Here is a 25,305-nt window from a genome sequence, read left to right as displayed (position 1 = left end):
TTTCGTCATCTCTACTAGACTCGGGCGGGCAATTTGAACCAACGGACTGCTGCTGCTGTTGTGTCACTCGTCGTGTGGCGATACTTCCGTACCGATTGTCAAGTGAATCCAAATGATACTTGGTTATTTCGCCAGTAGAAGGTCAGTATGAACGAAGGGACGCTTCACAACATAATGGCGGGATGTAATGGAGTTAACGTCTCACGGAGAAGACGGTCGCCGCGGCTTAGTTCGCCTTCCCCTCTGGTTAACGTTACAACTGATAACAACAAAATGGCGCCGGCGACGGTTGGTGTTAAACGTTCCATAACGCCGACGTCCGTTGGGGTTAAACGTCCCATCACCCAGGCAACAGTTGGTGTTAAACGTTCCATCACCGTGAAGAAAATAGTGTCCAGAAAAACCGTTGCGCCGACGGAGAGAAACAAGGAGAACACGCCGAAGAAGCAGCCGAAGGTCTCAACCCCGGATCCCGTCCCGGGCCGTGGGGGCTCCTCCTCGGTTAAGAAGGGGAAGGAAGAGAAGAAGACGAAGGCCGTTATTCTGTCACCGATCCTCCCCTCCTCACCGCCGCCCTCTGCTTATCCCCAACAGCCAGCAGTGGATCCAGAGGACGCGGTGTGGTCGCAGAAAGTGCGCCGGTCCTACAGCAGGTTAAGCGGCAGCTCATTCCACGCTAGCCCCGACTCCCGGGAGACCATGTTCGGCTTTGAGAAGCTGACAACCCCGGAGGTGGTGGTGCGGAGATCCGGGCGGTCCAAGACGGGTGTGGAGGTTTCTGGATCCTTGTGTGGACTGAACTCATTCACCTCTTTGCTTGAGGCGGATGACTGTGGTTCAGCTTTCCCCGAGCTGGACCCAAACATCCCCGGCGTGACTGTGTTGAAGGAGAAGAGGAAGAGGAGGAAGAAGGTCCAGCAGATAGGCACCACGGAGCTGGACGCACTGGCTGCCCAGATGAACGCAGAGTTTGAGCAGGCAGAGGAGTTTGATCTGACCGTGGAGTAGAAACATGTGGCTGAAAGACTGAAGGGATCTCTCACAGCATGTTGTTTTTGTCTCTGACATGCTGAGAAACATTTTTGTATATTTCCTGCTCTGTATATTGTAAAAATGTCGATTGTTTGGCGTTTTATATGTTTGGTTGTTCATTTAAATGCTCTTAATTTGTTGCTGAGGTCATTATTTGGGAGACCTGCAAAGATTAATCAAGTTGTTCTCGTCAACTATTTTGATAATCTGTTTGATTCATTTCTTAAGGGAGAAAAAAAGTTGAATTTCTCTGATTACAGCTTGTTAAATGTGAATATTTTCTGGTTTCTTTCCTCTGTTTGACAGTGAACTGAATATCTTTGGATTTTTGGACAAAACAAAACATTTGAGTGTGTCATCTTGGGCTTTGGGAAACACTGACCAACATTTGTTTACAATTTGACATCTCATTGACCAAACTAATCGATTAAGCGAAAAAATAATGGACTGATTAATCGATAATAAAAATAATAGTTGGTTGCAGCCCTGTCATGTGGTAAAAAAGTTTTTTCCCGGTTAACATTGAACTATGTTGATTTTGTTTGCTGTGATAAAATATCTTCTGTTCATGTTAAAGGTCCAACTTTGATCTGTTTTAATTGACTTTTCAGTGCCAAACTGGTTTGATTGTGCACCTGATACATAAATGGAAATATTCAACAGTTTATTATTAATGTTGTAAGCACATTTGGAAGAAGCTGTGGTTTGTAACATTAGCAGCAGAAATGGTCGATTTAATATAGAGAGATATAAGTTGGAGCATTTTCTATCAGTATAAAACTGAATTGGCGTTTTTTTTTCCGTCATAATATTTGAATCACTGCAAAACACAGAAACGTGGGCAGAGACCCAGACGTCTGTGACCAGGATACTGAAGTAGTTTTGTAAATAATGTTTTGCATCCACATTTAATTGGCACGTTATTTCAGAATAAGACTGAAAGAAAGCACCAATCAATGTTCTTGGACTTCAACCAATTAAATCACCATAATTGACTGAAGTGTATTTTTCACTCCCAATACTGTCTGTTGCAGAAATCCTTTATTTTTGCCATAATAGCACATTTTGAGATCTTTGTCAATGTTCTCCGTGATGGTTTTAGTTTTATCAATTTGAATAAATTTGCTGTATTCACTGTTCACTCAGCCTTTTATATAAAAATTAAAGAAAAGAAGCTGTTATCCTGTCAATCTGGGCTCTAACGTTCTTGTGTTTGTTGTAATATTTAAGCAAAATCTCAGTAATGTCCAGGCTTAAACCGTGAAACTCCCATTCAAAAAAAAATCTTAAATGAGCCAAAAGTATTCTTAGCAATAAAATTTGCATAGCTGAGATTGTTGTGTGGTCTGACAGCACTTGTTACTGATACTGTAAACCTGCACAGAGCCCTCGTCAGGTGCGAGTGAATATGCAGACTAACAACACGCTCCTGTACGCAGCATTGGTCTCCAGTGGATATGATGAGGCAGACTGAGTGAGGGGGCGATCTGTCTGGGTTTAATGAGAATGGTCGACAGGTAAAACGTTTTCCTCTGGAGTCTCGTAAATGTGTAAGTGGATGAGTTGCGTAATTTGCACTAACGAGGGGAAGAAGGGGTGTCATCCACTGTGATGTCTACCTCTGACTGAGCAGCCGCAGTTCTCCTGTCAATTTCAACATAACATAACTAAAATGATGATTTCTATTCAAGAGTAAGGTTTTTTTAAATGTTATAGCTGTAGAAACCCAAACTGTGATGTTACATTTCTCTTTAAAATAATATACTGTGAGATAATTGAAAGGAGCAACTAAGGCTGGGTATTGAACCCTTAAAATTTAGATGTTTTCTCCTGACTCAAAGGGACAGTACAGCCTTAAACCCAACATATATGTAGTTTTCTCTGAAATGCCAGCTCACCTGAGCGAGCTAATGTTTTACCTCAGCCAAGGAGGACGCCATTAATCTCGCTGTGGGCCTCTCGTCCATTGGTACGCTTCCTTCTGCGCGGTGATACGGTTTGCGGGTGTAGTTTCATTGAAAGAAAATAGTTCTGGTGGATATCTCAAACACTGGGCAGCTCATACCAAAACAACTTAGATTAATAAGAAGCCGCACAGGTGGCATGGTGTTTTGGTGGTTGTTTTTTTTCCGATACCTGGTCTGAGCGTATTGGACGATACCGATCCGATACAACTGTTGAATGAATGAACCGTATACCTTGCCATGTGAGTGAAGGCATCAGGCCTGACATAAACATTTAGCCTTGTTTAAAAAAGGTAAAACACGGATATAAATGTACTTAATATTATTTATTGACATTAAAGTGTACATTAGCAACAAAACAAAATAAATGACATTTCCATGTGAAGTGTACTGCAAACAGATATTTAAACATGTAACGTAAAACCTAACCGGTGTTGCAAACACAGAATTGAAGTGACTAGATCACTGTAACAGTATTATTATTATCTGTGTGTGATATTAATAAAAAATAAATGACTGGATCGGCCTCATTCATCCGATCCGATCCAGCTAATAATGCAATATCGGAGCAGATATCTGATCCAGGTATTGGATCGGTGCATCTCTAGTTCGCACTGTCGCCTCACAGCAAGAGGGTTCCTGGTTCGAAGACCTTCTGTGTGGAGTTTGCATGTTCTCCCTGTGTCTGCGTGGGTTTTCTCCAGGTTCTCCGGCTTCCTCCCACAGTCCAAAGACGTGCACGTGTTCGGTTAATTAATGATTCTAAATTGCCCGTGAATGTGAGTGTGAATGGTTGTCTGTCTCTGTTTGTCTCTATGTGTCCTGTGATAGACTGGCGTCCTGTCCAGGGTGTACCCGCCTTACGCCTGATGTCAGCTGGGATCAGCTCCAGCTCCCCCGCGACCCGGATAGAGACAAACAGTTAAAGATGGATGGAAGGATTCTGGGGTGAACTGTCCCTTTAAATCTTAATTCTGCCACTGTTAAGACTGGGAAAAGATCTTGTTTGTTTTCTTTTGTTAAATGAAAATCATTGAAATATTTTCATATTCAAAAAAGTAAGACAAAGTATTGTTTTGTTGTCTGTTATGAAACTCAAAACAGTTTCCTATCAATAGATGAGATTTGGGGGATTTATTCTCTTAATCCAGCGTCTTGTAGCAGGATTTGGGAGACACTTGGTTCATGCTGGTGTTGAAGTTTGCTTCAACAGATGCTGCAGTTATTAGCACGAGCCCTTTATATTAATGGCTGTTTTTATAGTGCCCAATTAAAAATACAGACAGAACTGCTCCAGCTGTCACAGCGATATAATATCAGGTGGAATAATAAACCCTGAAGATCTTTATTTAAGAAGTGATCCACAGTAGCTGAAGAGGATGCTGACAAGTACGTCTGGAAAAAAAACACCTCTGAATAAACTATGAAGTCGATTATTTACATCTGCCGAGAGCACGTACACATGCTGAGTGTCTCTCTGTGTGTGTGTGTGTGTGTGTGTGTGTGTGTGTGTGTGTGTGTGTGTGTGTGTGTTGTGTGTGTGTGTGTGTGTGTGTGTGTGTGTGAGGAATAATGAGTGTGTAGCAGCCAACGAGTATAAATCCACAATTTGCTCACGCATTTTAGGGTGTGCAAAGCTCTGTTTTCTTCCTCAGGTGCCATTTCATGTTCATTTGGCATTTCAGCTCCCTGGGAGAAGAGACATGTTTAAACATTTCTTTTTTTTGCAGAGCACAACACAGGGTGGCTTGGCTTTTTGTATATTTTTAACAAGGTATTCATGTCGGCTTGTCACTACGACTGAAAGTTACAAACGGAGCGGAGCAGGAGGAGTGTTTTGGAGCTGCCAGAAACAGTTATTGATTTACAATGCTGCTGTTTCTGCTGCTGCTGCTGCTGCTGCCTGTGCTGGCTTTTGCTTTTGAGTCTGTTCATGCTGATTTTGGGGGAGTTTGGATATTTTACACTCATATTCATGTGAGGTTGTTTTTTTTTTTTTTTACCCCCTCTCTTCTCTTGCTTCCCTCCTCCTCTTTCCTCCTCCCTACATTTCACTCACGGCAGTTGTCGCTGGTTCAGCTTGACTGCTTCGTTAGGGCTCATCATTTGCATTCAGATTAATTATCTAATTACCGACAAATGTCCGGCGGCCACCCCACACTCCGGCTCGTCAGCTCTCAGCCTGTAATTATTTTAATCATTTACTTTCATCTGGAGCGTTCTTGCCATTCTCCTGTGTTTAGAGGCCATTCTTAATTACCCTGCCAAGACACTCTTTTCATGAGAGGGAGGGAGGAGAGGGGTTGGTTTGAGGGAGAAGGGAGCAATTGGGTGAGGGAACGTGTGTGTGTGTGTGTGTGTGTGTGTGTGTGTGTGTGTGTGTGTGTGTGTGTGTGTGTGTGTGTGTGTGTGTGTGTGTGTGTGTGGGAAAGCGAAAGACCAATGGGGACATGATCCAGAGGCTTTGACAGCACAGAGGAAGCTCCCTGCTCTGCTGGATGCTCTTTCCTCTCTCTTCTTTTTTCTCTCTCTTTCTCACTCTCTGCATATCCCTCCACCCCCTCCTCATCCTCCTCCACCCCCCCACCCCCCAACCAACTTCCTCATCTCTCCTCTCACCCACCCAACCACCCCTCACCCACTCCTCCCTCCACCCTGCTTTCCCCCTCCCCGTTATACTTCCTCCCTTTTTCCCTTTATCGCAAGCACACACAGGAATCGCCCGTGGGCTTCAGTGCTCTGACTGCTAATACACTGACACACACTTACACACACACTACACACACACACACAGAAACAGGCAGACAAGAGAGAGAGTCATGCGCTCTGTTTGTGGCACTCATCGGGATGCACAAATCTTTCCACTATCTGCCCGGAAAATCTATACTCCTCTCAGTTCGTCTGTCTGTTTCTGTCTCTTTCTCTGTCTCCCACCATCCCTCCATCCGTCAGACCTGCACGGCTGCATGCTGCCACACGTCTATCTGCTGCCTGTCTCTCTCTCTCTCCATCTGTACATCGTCTCATCCCCGGTGTTTGGACAGGGCCTCGCGTCAGGCCTGCTGCTCCCTGTCCTCGATGAGGGACGACGGGTCATCTCTGTCTCCCCTCCCTGTGTGACCGCTCTATAATGATGCTCTCACTCACCCCTTAAGCCACTCTCCCTCTCTCTCTCCCCGACTGCTCTTGTTAAGAAAAGCATGAGAGAGTAAGAGAGAGAGATACAAGCTCTGTAATTGGGCTCTTGAATATTTAAGTCACTGGGGATGAAAGTTTAATGAAAAGATGATTATCTACCAGTTTATCACACCACTGTTTCATATTTCATTTTCATATCCTCGTGCCAGAGCTGCATTGTCCGTTCTGGCAGCTGGTTACAGAGTCTGTGATCCAAGTGTATGTGTGTGTGTGTGTGTGTGTGTGTGTGTGTGTGTGTGTGCGTGTGTTGGTAAAAGCTGAGAAGATGTGAAGAGGAGACATGTTATGGTCATGATGCATATGAGACGCTTAAATAGATGTAGATGGGACTTTTTGTGTTCTTTATTTCTCACTTTTTATAGGATTCTGTCGCAGTGGCCTTCACTTATTTCTGTTAAAAGTAATGTAGCTCCGTTACATTATCCCATTATTGGAGTTTTTATCCAGTGCATGTTGTAAAATATTGAGCAAAAAGAGGGAGAAAGATGCACAGTGTCCTTAGTATGGACGGAAACATTTAAAGAAGATGCCGAAGAGACACTTTGTCAACCCTTTGGACCAAAAGTGTCTTTATTTCTTGGCTGATTTGGTCATATTAGTTCACATACATCGTCCCATGAATCATCGTCACGAGGCTTCTCTTGTTGCTCGGTGAACTGTCCGTTTTTGCAGCTGTGTGACTGAGTTTTGATCCAGTTAATGTTGGAAAACACTGAGCAAGAAGACAAATGTTAAGGCCACGACAGAGGAGACACTGTCAACATTTAATCTATCTCTTTTTTGTGTTATTTAGATGAATTTGGTCACATTAATCATCTTCTTTTCTTCGCTAAGAGCATTGTTTCTCCAATACATTGTCCCATCATTTTGTGTCGTGAGGCTACATTCTTGTTCTTAGCTTCATTGTACATTTTGGCATTTATAATCCAGCGCGGATGGAAAAAACACGCAATAAAAGATGCCTGGAAGAGGAGATTTAAGGCCACAATGCATTTAGTCTCCATCAGGACCAAGAGTGTCTTTTTAATTTCTCTCTTTTCTGTGTTTTTCTGTCGATTTGGTCACATTTACCATCATTTTCATCTGCAAAGTGCAACTTCACTCTAACACATTGTTGCATTTATCATCGTTGTGATACTAGTTAAATAGTTACATGTTAAGGCAGTTATACAGAACAGACTCTTGAATACGAGACTGTTGCTGAACAGCAGCCATTGTGGCCATAAATGGCAATTACACAATGCCAAATGATAAAATATAGAGTTTAGAGAGTCATAACTCCAGCGAATTGAATTCTTATCTGTCTAAAACTAGTTATCGTTACCAGAATCTGCAGCAAAACCTCTAAGTGTTTTGAGTTATTTGTTCATAAAATGACCTTCTCACTACTTTGTGTTGTTTACAATGGTTTGGTCGCACCAACCATCAATCATTACTTACATAACAAAGTGTTTAATGTTTGTCGTCACAGGAACAGATCAGTAACAGGATATTTAGAAACACTATTAACGCGCCTGTTTTTCTATTTTCCCCTTTTTATTTATTCAGGTAACTCTTCATTTATACTCGCCATTAATGTTATCACCCAACATGAATGTTTAAATGATGTTAACGTTGTATTAAAAGCCTTCTCCACACTGTGAGGAATAAAATGAGTCTAAAAATACCAGATACCTGCCACGTGATAATAAATAGTAACAGATAGATTTGACTTGAGCTTTGTAGGCTACGGCCCTGTCCACAGGATTGTTTAATTGCTGTAATTTTAGTGGCATAAATCTGATCTTTTGTTGTGTTCTTTGCACACAAAATAATACAGAAGCTTAATTTCACTGTTGAGACATTAATGAAGAGGTAGATTCAGTGCCAATACTTTGGCTTAAGCATCAGATGGTGTCAGATTAACTCGCTGATTCCACCCCAGTCTGTCACCTCCACAGACCGTTCAATACAAAAAAGCACACAAGGACACTCTTTCCTTTTATTTAATCGTGCGGGATAAACAGACGGCTGTTTGTTATTCATTCTCATTATTCATAATGGTGGCGACATTAATCCCCTTTTTGCTAGAAGATGGTGTGAAAGAGGAGCGTTGTGCCGCACTTTTGCCAAACCCCAGTGGAATAACAGGGACGACGGAGTTCTGAGGGGGATTAACTTGCGGACGCACACATAGCCGTAGGCCACAGTTTGGAAAAGGGGACACAGTTTGGACGACGGAGATTAGACACCAAGGTGTGGGGCAATGAGGCCATTTCCAGGCAAAGACAGAGCCTACACGGGTTAACACGGGGATGACTATCTTCTTTGATAAATGAATTCTGGTGCTAATACGCAGATTTTATTTTGAATGCGTGAAAATGAAGATAAGAGAAGATGCTTCCATAAGAGGCCGACGCGACAAAAGCGTGCATTCTTTGTTATTTGATAATTTTTTTTTGGCAAAGCGATAAATTCATGAGCTGCATTATTAAACAGCTTCTTCTACACACCGCCATATGTTGATGTGAGCGCTTCAAAAACCTAAAATCCAATAACCTGTATGAAAGAAGCCTCTGGGGACTGAAGTGAGACGGAGTTAAAGAGTGTGTTAACCCTGCCTTATGAGTTACTTGGCATTCACTTAGTCGCATAAAACTCGCTCGAAAAATGCAGGGATCTGTATCATTCTCGCTGCTTATCGGTTTAATCCACAATTTCACGGCGCTGAGGCGGGGACGACCCGCTCCGCTTGTCGCTTTTGTGGACAGGGTGTCACCGTTTAGCCCTATCTCTGCAGCTTGGAGGTGGGAGGGAAACCTGGGGGAGGCCATTTCTGTCTCTCCGGGTCGGGGGGAGAGGAGGAGGAGGAGGGGAGAGAGAAAAGAAAAAGAGCAAGTTAAATGGAAGTGACAATCTGCAAACATTCCTGCCAGCAGCTGCGTTAGCATTCTCCATAGTTCACCGTCCTCTGCGTGGTCACCGGGGCCCCCGCGACCCCCCGTGCTTGGCACACGCACCTGCCGCTCCCAGCCGCTCATTCACCGACAGCCAGATAATCTATGGGCGGGTCCGAGCCGGGGCTCCTCTCAATGTGCTCTTGAGAAAACCCCTTATGCGTGAAAAAGCCCCCTTTCTCTTCCTTTTGTCCAACACAGTTTTATGGGACAACATTGGGCATTATGAGGTTTGGGGGATTTTTCACGGGACTCTATAGAAGGGTATAATCCTTTCAGGCACGGGACGAATAAAAAGTTTTAACCTGCTGTTTTCATATTTATTAGCTGGTTATAGCAGACGAGGCAGCTGAACCCTCAGCACACACACACACACACACACCTCCTCCTCCTCCTCACACACAAGCTTCAAGTCCTGGAATCAAACCATTGAGTAGACGCTGCGTCTTGAGAGGGGCCCTCATAATGGACCTGATTGCTTTAACTGAATTAGAGTCAAGTGGATGACTGACACTGAGGTCACCAAGGCCTTAGATGCTGTGTGCTTCTCTGTTTCAGTCAACAGGTTGTTACAACACATTATTACGTGTTGTAGTTAATAAAATCTCCCGTTTTGAACGAGGGTTTGACCCGTTTTTGTCTTCTTTGTCAATTAAAGTTCCTAGTTTTTGTCCATGGTTTTCGGTTTAGGCTCAAATTAAGTCAATTTAGAGCACAATCAGTGATGAGGACAGTTTAATGGTCTAAATCTGTTTGTTAATTATACAAATGTACTAAGTGGGCTGCGCAGGGATGAGCAAAATAATGTAAAAACGATAATTAATAGTTGAATACAATGAGACATTTAACTAAGCAGGCACGTTTCCCTTTTGCATATTTAATATGGGAACTTTCTCCTTTCTCTTGAATTTTACTTAAAAAGCATTTTTAACTATGTGAATTTAAAGTTTGTCTCTTGAGATCGAAATATCTTTTTTTACGGGGAGAGTTTCGCCAAATACCAGTTTGATTCTTGTATTAAAACAAACCAACAAAGCAACAACAAAACACCCACACTTAAACACAATTTACAGCATTTTTAAAAAGCCTTTTTTAAGAAAAAATAATTTCACTATTGGCTTTAATATAATATAACTATATAACTATATAGCTGCATGTGTGAGGCCTTTTGCAGATAAATACAATTTACATTAAAACACTCACGCGTGTCTATTTTACCATTAAAACATCTGTGATGTTAAATTAAATTCAAACAATTAGTGTCAGTGGGATTTTTGAAGTTTATTTAAAAGAAAATTGTTGCCAATAAAGCTTTTTTTCATATTTATTTTAACATTATAGTTAATTCTGTGAATTGTCACCAAATATTGACTAAAAAAATTAAACATTTCTGTCGTTTAATGTGATTTTATTCTCCTCTGTCTATCTATCTATCTATCTGTCTATCTATCTATCTATCTATCTATCTATCTATCTATCTATCTATCTATCTATCTATCTATCTATCTATCTATCTATCTATCTATCTGTCTGTCTATCTGTCTATCCATCTATCTATCTATCTATCTGTCTATCTATCTATCTATCTATCTATCTATCTATCTATCTATCTATCTATCTATCTATCTCTATGTGTTGTGTTGTTTCTCCTCTGACGACAGGTCTTTCTATCCAGTTCATCATACACAGGCCTCAGGGCCGCAGCCTCCCCCTCCACCCTCCTCACTCCCTTCATCCCTCCCTACTCCTCTACCTCCCTCTGTCCTCCCCACCACCACCCCCTTTCTGTCAAAGCTGATTGTTTCCACGCCAGCAGAGTGCTGCGGGCGAACACACTGTCACACTACATCAGGCAGAGGAAAGAAGGGGAGAGAGAGAGCATGATAGGGTATATATGTGTGTGTCTGTGTTCAAAAACGCTCCACGCAGCAGCTAAAAGCCCGAGCTTTCAGCAGGGGTTCCCAAACTTTTTTTCATGTCAAGGGCATCCAAATACAAGACCTCAGACCTCCGAATGTGTCCTGAGGAATCTTAATGTGAAAGGGCTTTTTTATTGGGACAGAGAGATAAAACTATTAGACGGGGAGGTAAATCTGACAACAGGAAGAATTAAAGCTTTACGCGGAGCATGAATGTGCAAAATAGCCCGCGCTGCTTTCATAGCAGGGCAGAGATGAGGTGAATTTAGACAAAGGGCGTTCAGTTTAGCTCAATTTGGATCAGTGTGCGGGTATAAAGAGAAGAAATTGGAAATAAAATGATGAAGAGAAGCTTTTTTAAATGTTTTACGATACTGTTTTTTTGCTTGTAACTACATAATAAGTTATGTGACTGCTTTTAGACGCATTGTTGAATATATCAAGTGTGATGTTGATTATAATATATCAGGATATTGCTGTGGGTTACAGATCAACGTATGATTTTGACAAGTCAACACACGCGGCAGTAGCTCAGTCCATAGGTGACTCGGCTGGGAACCGTAGGGTTCATCTCTTGGGCACTGCCGAGGTGCTGTTGAGCAAGGCACCAACCCCCCAATTGCTCCGATCCATTGGCAGCCCCCTCGCTCTGACATCTCTTCATTAATTGCATGTATATAGGTCCTGTTTGTGCATGTGTATGTATTTTGGGCCTGTGTGTGTGTAACATGTATAATAACAGTGAGTGAAAAAATTGAATTACCCCTTCCAGGATTAATAAAGTAATTCTTCTTCTTCTTCTTCTTCTTCTTCTTCTTCTTCTTCGTCTTCTTCGTCTTCTTCGTCTTCTTCTTCTTCTTCTTCGTCTTCTTCTTCTTCTTCTTCTTCTAAACCTACTACAGCAAAGCATATTACATTATACATGTTTTTCTCCTACAGTTATTTACCCAAACTGTGACACAACTAACTCACATTTGACCTTAAACAATAAAACATATATAATATATTATAATAAAGAAAATTACATTTAAAACAGCAAAGAATACACATATTAACAAACAGTAACAGAATGCAAGTTTACACTAAAGATAGTCAGTTAAATAACACAACATTAGCAAAAGAAATAACTGTAAACCCCCTAAAACGTGCTTACTTCAGTTGTTTTCCCAGTTAACCCAGTTTTGCGTCATTAGGTAATTGGGTGTGTGAAGCCAGATAAAGCTCAAACATACAAAACTTTATTTCAGATTCTAGTCATCATCCTAGAGTTTCAAAAGACACCAAATATGCCGTCTGAACTTGGGGAAGTGTGTTTAAAATGTGAAATAGTTAAACACCCTGTGCAAACATTAATTAAAAAACAATACATCTTATACTATCAGACGGTGAGAAAGAAGAGGATTCTTCCATCCTTAAAGATAATTATGTGGATTTAAAAGGTAAAGTGTTTTATAACAGGGCAGCAACGTAATATCAGGAAGATGTCACAGATATTTAGATTAGAGTTTTCACTGTGGCGCTGCATCTGGCAACAAACTCTCCCAAAAAAACTAAACATTTAATGTGATTAACATAAGTGAACATAGGGGGACATCATATAATTTAACATGGACATGTATTTTCCAATGGTCCCCTTTCCTGCAGGATGTATAATGATCTATATGATTTTTAAAGCAGACAATTAAGTTCATTAATCACTAATTTAATAGTTCTTTCTTTCTTTTCAACCGCGTTAAGAATTGTTGGGTCTATGTAAATCATAAATAAGTCATAGAGTGTGGTCCATACCTAGTCTGTAAAGTGTCCTGAGATAACTTTTGTCATGATTTGTCACTATAAATAAAATTTAATTAAATTGAATTAAGACTCAAACGTGTCTGTATACTCTGAGGTAATGATAAAAACGCAGGCATACAGGCCGACTCACATGTATTTCAGTGTAACCATGACGATAACCAAAAAATTCAACTCAATTTTCATTTCTCTCTTACAAATTTTTTTTTTTGTATTATCTCAGGAAATGGTGGTAAAAAAAAACAACTCCCATTAAACAAACTCGCTATAAAACAACCGTCTTTATACATTATATCAGTGTTTCCCAACTGTGGCTTTGATTATAAGGAAAATAATATATAATGTCCACATCAGTGCATATTAACTCTACATGTTGGGACCAGCACAACAAAATAAAAGTGAGTTTTTTTTCCTTCATCTGAATAAAATAAAGCAAAGACTGATTTTCAAACTGCATACATTTTATGTCTTACTCGTAGCATGTACTGCAGCTGTGCTTATAATATATATATTATAATTACAAACATATATTTTGTTCTGTTGCATGCATATGCACACAACTGGGACATGATACTTCTTCAAAACATTGGTGCTTGAACTTTGACCTCTGGTTCATAAATGCTGTGCAAAGGATTGTGGGTCAAAACAGACAGAAAAGCATTCCTGCTTGCATGCTGCAAAATGTGCCCGGATGTAGGACATTGTGCACACTGCACACTATGTATATTTGGACATACTAAATACTTTCCTGGCACACTTGTAATATGGTCGTATGCGTATCGGAACGTAAGGGAAGATTAGAGGAAAGTCTGAAGATGAAGAGACAAATATGTTCTTTGTGCTTTCCTTAATCATCCTACCGCTGCATCATTCAACATGTAGTGAAAAACAATCTATGCATCCCAGTGGGAACCCTTTCATGGATCCCAGGTGGTCCCCCGATTAAGAGCACCACTGCTGGATGATGCACCTGTGTGCACGCTGCTGCCCCCTGCTGCCTTGACACAGACGCAAGCAGCAGGAGACGGTCTGTGATGGAGTGTCTCCCCCCAGTGGACACTGTTCACCTCTCTTCTCCTCACAAAGAGGCTTCTCTCTGTGTGTGTGTGTGTGTGTGTGTGTGTGTGTGTGTGTGTGTGTGTGTGTGTGTGTGTGTGTGTGTGTGTGTGTGTGTGTGTGTGTGTGTGTGTGTGTGTGTGTGTGTGTGTGTGTGTGTGTCCATGAGATGTAAAAAAAACAGAATGTCTCAATGTTTTTAGTTCGAACAGATTTGTTGTGTTGTTGTGAGAACAGCTGTGTCATGTCACGGGTCAACGCAGACAGAATAAACTATCTTAAAATGCTCCATTCAGTTTCTCTAAAGTCTAGTTTTCTAAATATGAATTAATATTTCTCTTTTCTGCGGCAACACAAATAAAACCTGTAGTTAATCACATCACAGAGCTTCTTCACAGTGACCTTGGAAAGATGGTTTTACACTCATTTAAACCCTGATTTAAGCTTTACCACTCCACCCCTGTACGTATGTTTTATTAGAACAGCTCTTTCTGTTCCTCTTTCATATTTTAAATGGAGAAAAGTCTAAAAAAAAGAAACATTATACATCATACATTGCCTTCTTTTTCATCCCACTGCCTCCCTCGATCATATAGAATAAGCAGTGTTTTTTATATTTGCATATTTCTTCACTTGTGTTGGAAGTTTACACTGAAGTAAAATAGAGAGAATAAATAAGGAATAAATGAATAGGTTTCATGTTATGTGTCAGAGGACCACCGTGGAAATAAGCATTTAAGCTTTTATTGTGGATTGTAACTATTATTGTGCATCTTTAACAGATAGATAGAAAGATTGATAGATAGATAGAGAGATAGATAGATAGATAGATGGATAGATAGATAGATAGATAGATAGATAGATAGATAGATAGATAGATAGATAGATAGATAGATAGATAGATAGATAGATAGATAGATAGATAATTGGTTGATAGATAGATAGATAGATTAAAGATGATATATAACGGTAGACTTGTTATTAGGTTATAAGCATTTGAAGAGGTCAGGTAAATAACTTTGTAAAGGGAATGTCTGGCAATATGGCTCAAACATATAAGAGCGTAATATGATCATACTTCAGATTAGAACATCTATAAGTAAAAGTGTAACTGTGGGTTAAAAAACAACACCATTTAAATCATTTTCAGACTCAGTTGTGCTCTCCATTCACCCTCCTCCTCTCTCCATCCCCTCTCCTGCTCCTCCGTGTCGCCACGAGGGAGCCTGAAAATATGCTTCTCCAGAACGTTTTGCATTGAAAAGCAAAAACATAGGTACCTGTCATTTCCACGTGTTGTTATTCTTCTCTTTTCATTACTGACTGAGTGAGAAAGTGTGCGGGGAAAGACAGAGGCGCAGTCATGTGTGCAGCAGGAACCCAGACAGGAGTCACACCGACACCAGAATGAGTTCAGGGGCCATCAAAGTATAAATCCAACACAGTTCACATCCTGTTTAATGTCACATGTATAAAATGATTATGGAGTCATCCTTCTCGGGCAAAGAAAGCACCATTTTATAAGTTATGACTAATGGATGTATTGTTTATTGATACAACATCATGCTTTATAGATGGATGATGCGAAACACATGCTGATGCTGGTGCTCCAGACACTTCCTTTGTCTGTACAGCTCTTTAGTTCATCAGGAGATCTGCTCATGGGACAGTTTGACCGCTGACCTTTTTGGAAAAAGCGCTGCTGCAGAAGAGCATCTGGATGACAATTTGCCTATTTGTGTAACTTTTAAGAAGAAGAACTTTGTTTATCCCGCATGGGGATATTGAATTTTTTCACTCTTATTATTATACATGTTACACACACACAGGCCCGAAATATACACACATAGACAGGACCTATATACATGCAATTAAGGAGAGATGTTAGAGCGAGGGGGCTGCCAGTGACCAGCGCCCCGAGCAGTTGGGGGTTCGGTGCTTTGCTCAACAGCACCTCGGTAGTGTCCAGGAGCCACCAGTCCACACTCCAAACATGGTCCAGACAGGGACTTGAACCAACGACCATAAGGTTCCCAGCCAAGTCACCTATGGACTGAGCTACTGCCACCCCAACAAATGAGCAGATACAGTCCTCAAAGCAATTTCAGTCATAAGCAACTGGACTTGGTATAGGAAGATGTTTCACCTCTCATCCAAGAGGCTTCATCAGTTCATGTAGGCACCTGACCAGGCTGGGACTGGACCAGGACCAGGACCAGGCTGGGACTGGACCAGGACCAGGCTGGGACTGGCAGATACAGATGACTTTTTATTAGCTTAAATTGAAAAACACACCGCCCTTATTATTAATCATTCATTGGCATTGATGGCTGCAGATTTGATGCATTTTTAGAAAGGTTGTATTGTATTGTGTTACTGACTTATACCTATTAATGCCGAGGGAGAACCATTTCAAACTACAAACGATAAACCATTAAATGATGTATCATCCATTAATGAAACAATAAATTACACCAATTTACAATTTATGGGCTTTGTTTTTCTTTTAGCCTCACCAACAGGAGGACATAGTTAATGTTCCTTTGGGGGTATTACTGATCTAAATGCTGTCACTGGTGTAAAACACTCAGACACTTTCTCCTGAGGTGGAACTCACAAACATCTCTCCACGTGTGCGTTAAAGCAGCTTTTTGGCTCATTTATCTCCGTCTTTCACGCGCTTTGTTTGGATGAATTTATAACCTCCTCTAAACTACCCTGAAATCACGTCTCGGTGGTTTACAAAACACCATCAAAGGCGCGTTTGTTCCTCCTTAATGCCCTTTCTTTTAAAGAGGTGGCTGCGTGCGCGTTGCTTACAAGTCACCATCCCGGTGTAAACATGTTATCCGTGCGCTTCGGTGCCTCTCAAACCTCCAACCTTCAGCCAGAGAACAAGGGATCAATATGTAAATTGACTCAGACTTTCTGTGCGACGCCTGCGTCCAGGAGAGGCGATAAGCTTAAAAAAATAAACCGGAGTTAGTTAGGAGGCATAGCCGGGGATTATCCCAAACTTGCCCCGGGGTTTGGCTCTTCTTCGCGCAACCGGACCGGCGTCTGTTCGCCGCGGCCGGATAGGACCTGCAGGGCCCCGGGGCGCAGACTGACAGGCTCCCCGGGGGGTGTCCCCCTCCACGACTCGCTCAGGATGGAGATTATAGGGTGGCAGTACGGCTGGTATCTCTCTGAACACTCACACACATACATGCGCATGGAAGGAGGTGAGATGGTGTCGGGAGCGCCCGCGGCACCGGCATCAGCCATGCCCATGAAGATTGACGCCTGAGCCTCACACGGCTATCACACTCCCCGCAGAACACACACTCCAGCCCCGTGTGATGAGCCGATACAAACCAACTTTGTTCAGCTGACAAAGAGGCGATTGTTCGCTGAAAGGTCATTTGCCCGAGGGCTACAGAACAGCAAGTACAGCAACAGAAGATTAAATTGCCCTTCTTTAGTCATATCTCGCACTGAGGGGGCTTTTGATAAACCTGCTCCTAGAAATCAACATGCTGATCCGGAATGAAATGAAGGCTCTGGGCTCTGAAAGTGCTATTAACAGCCATGCACTCTCCCACCTAATTCATCTATGGAAACATCTGATTACAAAAGGGCCTTATGAATGAACAACCAAACAGACAACACAAACAAATCAGATATAGGATGCATTTATTTATTCTTTTCATTTACTTATTATCTATCTCTCTATATATACACATCGTGATCAGGGTGTAAATCATCTCTGACAATCTACAGTATATCTTCAAGTGGGTTTTTTTGGTGAAGCCGGTGTTTTCTCTACGCACTGGTCAAGACAAACAAGAACATTGTACACACACACAGAATATTCTTGATAACACATCATATTAAGTGCTCATGATCTTGTTGATTTGACCTGAATACATCTGAAGTCATGCATTATTGTTTTGGTGAAGAAACAGTGGATAAGCCCAGTGTTCAGTTGACTGAAGGTGAGTCAATGGGTCTGCGGGACACCTGTAAAGAAAATCGACCCATTTTTATGTCATTTCATTCAGAAACATGAGTGTGAAGCTTAAAAATGTCAGACAGGACGGTGTGAGATTGTCTTTCAGGAGAAATGTCCTCAGGATGGAAGCAAACAGAACAAAAACGCCGTCTTTAACCACTTCCTGTTTGAGTTCCTCCCATCTCTCTCTCTTCATGACTGGCTGACTGCAGCGGCGGGCGTGGCGTTGGCGACTGCAGCAGCGGCCCCCATGCGCAGCAGCTCCTTCCTCTGTGTGAGGATGACGTCGAAGCTGGACTGCAGGCGGTTCTGCTGCTCCTGGATGCGGCTCTGCAGAGTGCGGACCCAACGGATCAGCGCCAGGCGGCGGTACATGGTCAGCTGCACCTGGTGCTTCTCCATCTCCTGGGCCTTGAAGCGCTCGCGGTCTCGCAGCGTCCACACCGCGTCCATGAGCTCTGGCATCTCGCCGTCTGAGTCTGAAGACCGGTCGTCGTCGTCTTGCTCCTCCGCCCCTTCCTCCAGGAGATTTCCCAGGTTGCTTCCTGTCAGCGACTTGCGGCTGAAGCTTCTGTGTCGTCCAGCCGGTTCTCTGATGCCGTTTCTGGTTGGGTCACTCTCCTGGTAGTTGGATTTTGGTTCCCCAACTCCGATGCGGTCGAAGCCTCCCATGAGCGTCCCCTCGCCTGCATTGTCCATGTTGAGGGAGGACATGCTGCCTCCGGACCGGTAGCTATTCTCAGACTCAGATTCGCTGTCGCCCCACTCGTCGTCATCCTCCAGCACCACCTCATCTTCTTCTTCCTCCTTTCCTCTGTAGCCCAAGCTGCTTTTCCTCCTCTGCAGCTCCATTTTCTCTCTCTGTTTCTCCTCAATCTGGCTCATCATCACCCTTCTATCCTCCTCCTGCATCCTCCCTTCCTCCGCTCCGTCGGGTGGCACACGGCCGTAACCGTCATCCCCGCTTTCGATTTCGGGCAGGGGCTCCAGGGGGCTCCAGCAGGGCAGGCGGGAGCGCGGTGACAGCACCCCCGAGTTGTGGTGATACCCCGAAGACGAAGAGGAGTTTGGGGGGTCACGACCCATCGGGCCCAAGTTGCGAGGACGCACCTCGTTTCGGTTCTCGTCTCCTTCTCCTCCTCCTTCTCCTCCTCCTCCTCCTCCTCCGTCGTTGCCCGTGAAGCCCTCGTTATCTTTGCCTGGCAGGAAGTTGAAGTTGCCATCTTTGTCACTCTTCCTGTTTCGCAGCAAGGAGGAGGAGGAGCCATTGTTGGAGCCTCCTTGACCTCCGTAGGCCGAGTTCAGAGGTTGGTCCTGATGGTGAAGCATCACAGACCTCGACTGAGCCTCACTGAAACGACAGGGACAGAACATTAAAGCACTCAGATTCAAACTCTTATGACAAAGTTCGTGTACGTCAGCTTGTGTTTCAGTGAAACAAGTTTGGCCTGTTCTGTTCAATGAAAAAAGGTTTTAATATCTGTGTCAGGTCACTCGGGTATTTGTCGACACTTATATCCAAATATTGCAAATGTTCCCAAGAAAACTGGGGATCAAGAGCAAAAACAGCGTTTTCAAACCTCTCCTGTGTTCGCGTGTTGAAGTTTTTAGTATTGAAACTCCAGCATCTGAGTTATAAAAGAAAAAAGCAAACAAACACACTCTGTCCTCTTCACAACAGCTCTGTTTTCCTGCCGTTTGTCTCACAAGTTCGATTTCCAGGCTAAACATAGCTCACTGATGTAATGCTGCAGACTCCCTGAAGCTCAAGAGTTCTCGAAACAAACAGCGCTTTCAACTGCATTATCAGCCAACGATAAAGTGACTTTGACAGCAATTTGTCCACCCTCTGCAAGTTGATTTTGTGTGCAAGCGCAAGTCAAAACCAGCACAGAAGATACGTAAACAAGTCATCAGCGGCCTAAAAAAGCTGTACGGCACACTTTGGGAAATGAGAAAGAGCCAAAGCAAAGACAAAACTGATGAAAAGGGAAATTAAATCTAGTTCACCACCCCACCCCACCCCACCCCACTCCACCCCAACACACACACACACACACACACACACACACACACACACACACACACACACACACACACCAAACTCCTTGTTTATAATGTCTGTAACTACAGGCTGGTCTGCACACTCCACTTCTATTAGCATCAAATATTTACATGTCTCCTCAGAATGGAAATTTCTCTAATCCTGACTTCAGGCTGCTGTCAATCAATCCCCCTCTCTCCTCTTCCTCTCTCCTATGCACGCGCGTTCACGTGGTGCTGAAGGACAGCGACTGTGGGGTTTTTTGTCGGGAGCGCGCTTGCAGCAGCAGCAGCAGCAGCAGCAAAGACACAAACCGATGCTTGACGATCACAGGGAATACTGTAAAAAGGCTGACTTATACACACACTCGTATTAATAGAAATGTATTTGACACATGCAAAAACATCAGCACGCGATGGAAAAAAGAGAAATAATACCAAAACAGTCCTGTGGTCGGGTGGTTGTTTCTTATCCGTACAAAAAGATGCCTGTTTTTGCACGGGCGACGGCAGAAAACACAAAAAATGCGACCAAGTGGCTGCATCTTTACGGATTAGAGGTTCAAAACACGACCAATGTCACGTCTTGATACATTTACAGTGGGCAAAAAAGACTCGAAATGTCCCGTGAACGTGATAAAAACGCAGAAAAATCATGACTACTTCATGTGCGTCGGGCGTTATGTAACGCTCACCCCATATCAGTGCTGTGTCCTCTGTCGGTAAAAACAATCAGAGCCTGGCTTTCATCTCCTATTTGCCGCTTGACTGACACAGAGCGTGTGAATTTATAAGCATCAAGTTCTGGTTTGTTCTTACCTTTTTGTTTTTTTTGTTTTTTGCTGGTTTGCTGTTCAGTGGAGAAGCTGGACGCTGCGACCTCCCAATTTTTTTTTTTTACCCCTCCTCCTCCTCCTCTTCCTCCTCATCCGACCCTCCTATGTGCTGTTTATTCCCCTCCTCCCATCCGCTCACAGCTGGCTGACTAACAGCGCTTCCTAAACTGGGCTGGGACTGCAGGAAAAGGGAAACCGAGGAGAATGAATGGAAACAGTGTGAGGACAGAGAGGGATGCGGTGCTCAGCGGCCACATGATGGCACGGTGTTAACCTGGTTACAACCACAGGATCGTTTCATAACACTGCGATATTGAGTCTTTGTGTCACAACAGAAACTTCTCTTTGTGGGTTACACTTTCCTCTAACCCGTTTAATAAATGGAGCATAACTACACTGATACAAATACCCTGCTGCTGGATCTTACACTTCTCTTTATTGATCCCTTTGGGATGAGTGGGATTTACAGCAGCTTACACAACACATGTGTGGAGAATAGGAGGCATTAAAATACAGTATAAGATAAACAATGAACTATTAGCTAAATAAATATAGAAAGGACCATAAACAGTAAACAATAGACTCTTTGTTAAATATAGAAGGTAAACAATAGACAGTAAACAATATACTCTTAGCTAAATAATTATAGAAGGTAAACAATAGACAGTAAACAATAGACTCTTATTTAAATATAGAAGGTAAACAATACACAGTAAACAATAGACTCTTATTTAAATATAGAAGGTAAACAATAGACAGTAAACAATAAACTCTTAGCTAAATAATTATAAAAGGTAAACAATAAACAGTAAACAATAGACTCTTATTTAAATATAGAAGGTAAACAATACACAGTAAACAATAGACTCTTAGTCTATTGTTTACTGTTTATTGTTTTACTTTCTATAATTATTTAACTCTTATTTAAATATAGAAGGTAAACAATAGGCAGTAAACATAAGACTCTTAGTTAAATATACAGTATATAAAGTAGAGGGAAGAATACAAGTAAAATTTAATTCACGGGAATTAAATTATGGCACTTAAGTGGTGGATAAAGTTATTACACAATAAAGAAGAAGATAAGAGTCCAGGTGTGTAAGAGTAGATTATTAACTGCACAGTGAGCGGCTCCCACTCCTTCTCTCCTCTTTATTTTCTCCTCCCCCCGAGTGAGGAGTTGTGGAGGATGACGGCCTGAGGGACAAAGGAGTTCTTGAGCCTGTTGGTGCTGCACTCGGGCAGGAGCACCTTCCACTGAACAGGCTCCTCTGGGTGCTGATTAAGGTGTGCAGGGGGTGGCTCCCACTGTCCATGATGTGCAGACATTTGTCCAGTGTCCTCTCTGCCATCGTCACCAGCCTGATCCGTTTATCCAGTACTTCTACTGCTGCATCAGGATATTACAGATCAACAGGTCTTTGCATAACCTACTTAAAGTGCTACTTGCAGGGTAGAGACCCCTGTTAATGAATGTGTAGGACAATTATGTAGAAGCTAGAGTTTCCAAAAATATCCATAAATAAAAACTTTATCGACATCTGGAGTCGTTTTGTAAATATATTTGACTTCCTCTTCAAAAATCTCTTATCCCATTGTGACGTCAGAGAAGGGAGACTGCTTAGTTTATGATATGGATCACGTGCTTATTTTGTGTTAGTTAAAAATGTATATTCACATGCATATCATGGACCACAGCGGTATAAGTATCCTGTTCTGTATGTAAGAAATAGATTTGCAGGTAAGGTCAACTTTATTTAAATCTAGGCAGTAGGCAGTAGCTCAGTCCATAGGTGACTTGGCTGGGAACCGGAGGGTTGTTCATCTCCTGGGCACTGCTGAGGGGCTGTTGAGCAAGGCAATAAGCCCCCTCTCTCTAACATCTCTCCATTAATTGCATGTATATATGTCCTGTTTGTGCATGTATGTGTATTTCCCCTTTGCAGGACTAATAAAGGAATTTCTGATTAAACAAAGCTATATTATTTGCTTAATATTTTAACGTAGATGATACATTTGTCAGTGAAACAAACCTACTTTTTTCTCTAGTCACTTGTCTGAGTAAGAAATCTGCAGATATCTGTTTTTTTATTTAATCTGAGCTACAAAAAGATCTCAGTGATGTAAACCTGTTGATGTTTGCAGCACAGGAACTAACTATAAAAACTATAACTCAGCGTCAGGCTTGTTACTCAAAATGTTTTAATTTATGATTTTATATTATATTATATTATTATTTGTTACACTACTCGTCATTGCTTTTCCATTAAACCCCACAAAATTGGTAATTTCTCCTATGAAGACATATTTTATATAATTACGCATTTTTCTGATATCAAATATGTATAAAAACAGTGAAAATAGGTTTTTAAAGGCTAAGAGTTGTACAGTTTTGTGCAGGCATGTGTAAAGTATTGAGCAGGGGATGTTTTCACAGTATGAAGTAAAAGACGATGTGCATGTGGGCAGATGGCAGAGATGATGTGTGTTAACGTGACCGTTGGTTTTCAACAATCATAAAAGGGTCATTTCCTGTGAAAGACCTTTAAACTCTCACTCACTGCAACATCATCTGGGCTTTTCTCCACCTTCTTCTTATTGAACTCATGCAAGGTCACGCCTGTCCTCTGGTGGTCGTCGAACGGCATTCTGGGAAACGGAGGAAATCCCAAGGGGACTTTGAAGCAGACAAATCACAGTTTGTGGTTTACATTAAACACGCTGCCATCAAGCTCATTTCCTAGAAAACCTCAGCTGTTCGAACAAATAAAGACATAATAAAATAAATAAAAGGCAAAGTCACACAAAAAAAACTGTTACCCACAATGCAACACTGACGGGCAACGTCATATCTCCAGTCCTCTGCTGAAGGAGGATTTGTTGCAGTGTGATACTTCTCCAAACTGGTGACTGACTGCTTTTGTGATCTCAATCTCGGATCTAAGGGCATGGCAGTTGAGTGAGTGTGTGTGTGTGTGTGTGTGTGTGTGTGTGTGTGTGTGTGTGTGTGTGTGTGTGTGTGTGTGTGTGTGTGTGTGTTTTCTAGAGGTGTGTGTGGTATAGAGAGGCTACATCAGACAGATTTAACAAGTGTTCACTGTCTCTCCCCACCCTGCTCTCATCCCCCTGACATGTCGTCGCTGGCGGCAGAAAGAACCTTGCGTCCTCCTCCTTACACACACACACGCACACACACACACACACACACATTATATCCTATCTACCCCCCCTTTCCTTCTCCTTCAACAACATCCCCATTCAAGTGCATCAGCTCCAGGCGTCCTCCCTCCCTCCCTCCCTCCCCCTCCCCATCGTTCACTAGTAGCCTAAGCACATAAAAAATACATCAAACACAGCCGTCCGCCCAAGGCCTCGTCACACGCAAAATCATCTCTCCCTCCATCTCTCTCTCTCTCTCTCTCTCTCTGAAAAAGAAAAATCCAAGTTACAAAAGACAACTACAGAGGACACTGATGGAAGGAGAGATAGACTGAACTCAGAGGACTGAGGGTCGTCTGTGACGCCTCCTGGGGAAAGACAGATTATTGTAATGTTAACACTAACCACCTTCTCCCCCCTTTCACACACACAGGGACTAAAAAAGGAGCATGACTTACCTTGTGCATAATAAGACCTTGTTTGAATTGTACACAGCCTGCAGCGCCTTGACCCACTTCCCTCAGCTCAGCTCCACATCTGCTCCAACACCAGTCTCGGCTGTGACAGTGGCCGACGGCGGCCAGCAGCACCCACGGGCTACACTGTCAGATCCTCGGCGCTTAGATGCACAGAGACTGTAAAGAGAGGCCTGCTGGACCTCCAGCTCACAGCCAGCGCTCTTAAAAAATCATCCAAATCAGCCAAGACGTGCTAAATTGAACCACTAATCCAGCACAGGGTTTTTGCTTTGCACACTAATTATACACTTTTATTTTAGGCATAGATGTGAGCAGACACACACATACAGTGCATACGTCATGACAGAAGCTGCACACACCCCTTGGGTGCTACAGCTCATGTTTCTCTTCAATTATTCCACCCTCTGCCCTCTCTCCTCCTCATAATCTGAATAAGGCCAGATCCGTGTCCTCTAGATATTTAGAAGCCGGGCCTCGGTGCCAAAACATGTAACCTTCCTCCTCTTTCAAGTGAGGAGGGATTCAGGAGTTCGGGGGGGGATTGGCTACACTGCATTGACCTTGTAATTCCCTCTCGGGGTTAGACAAAGTTGTGAAATTCAGTTTGGAGAAGCGAGTGTGGTGCCGATGCAGAGAAAGAGACGAGTGAAGAAGAAGAAGAAAAAAAAGCAGAATTATGCCAAAAGCTGACTTTCCAACTTGCAGAGACATTATTTCTATTGCGTACTAATTAGAATCGATTTCTTGACCCTGCAAACGGACCCTTAGGATCTGGAATCAAGTCTTTGTCTCCATTAATTGCGTCGTAATGGCTCAGAAATAACAACGGCTCCACACCAAATCATATTAGTCCTTCGCCCAAAGCCTCTTAGCTCTTACAATCTCACAGACATCC

At 42.6% G+C, this 25,305-nt stretch overlaps 2 protein-coding genes across 2 annotated transcripts; one reads left to right on the top strand and one right to left on the bottom strand.

Moving 5' to 3' along the window:
• Positions 1-147: 147 nt before the first annotated feature.
• On the top strand, positions 148-1,107 carry cdca5 (cell division cycle associated 5; the record flags this gene model as incomplete). Its single annotated transcript, XM_083925208.1, has 1 exon — positions 148-1,107. One exon carries the CDS (start codon positions 148-150, stop codon positions 1,006-1,008), a length of 861 nt encoding a protein of 286 aa, XP_083781334.1. The 3' UTR covers positions 1,009-1,107.
• Positions 1,108-17,714: 16,607 nt separating this feature from the next.
• On the bottom strand, positions 17,715-20,745 carry c19h1orf216 (chromosome 19 C1orf216 homolog). The gene is made up of 2 exons (XM_083926314.1): positions 20,632-20,745; positions 17,715-19,244 (listed from the first exon to the last, which is right to left on the bottom strand). Exons 1-2 carry the CDS (start codon positions 20,634-20,636, stop codon positions 18,086-18,088), a joined length of 1,164 nt encoding a protein of 387 aa, XP_083782440.1. The 5' UTR covers positions 20,637-20,745; the 3' UTR covers positions 17,715-18,085.
• Positions 20,746-25,305: the final 4,560 nt, after the last annotated feature.

This window comes from Echiichthys vipera (genome assembly GCF_963691815.1).
Source record: "Echiichthys vipera genome assembly, chromosome: 13".
Lineage (NCBI taxonomy): Eukaryota > Metazoa > Chordata > Actinopteri > Perciformes > Trachinidae > Echiichthys > Echiichthys vipera.
The sequence above is the reverse complement of the archived record's forward strand: the minus strand, read 5'-3'. Positions and strand labels throughout refer to the sequence as shown.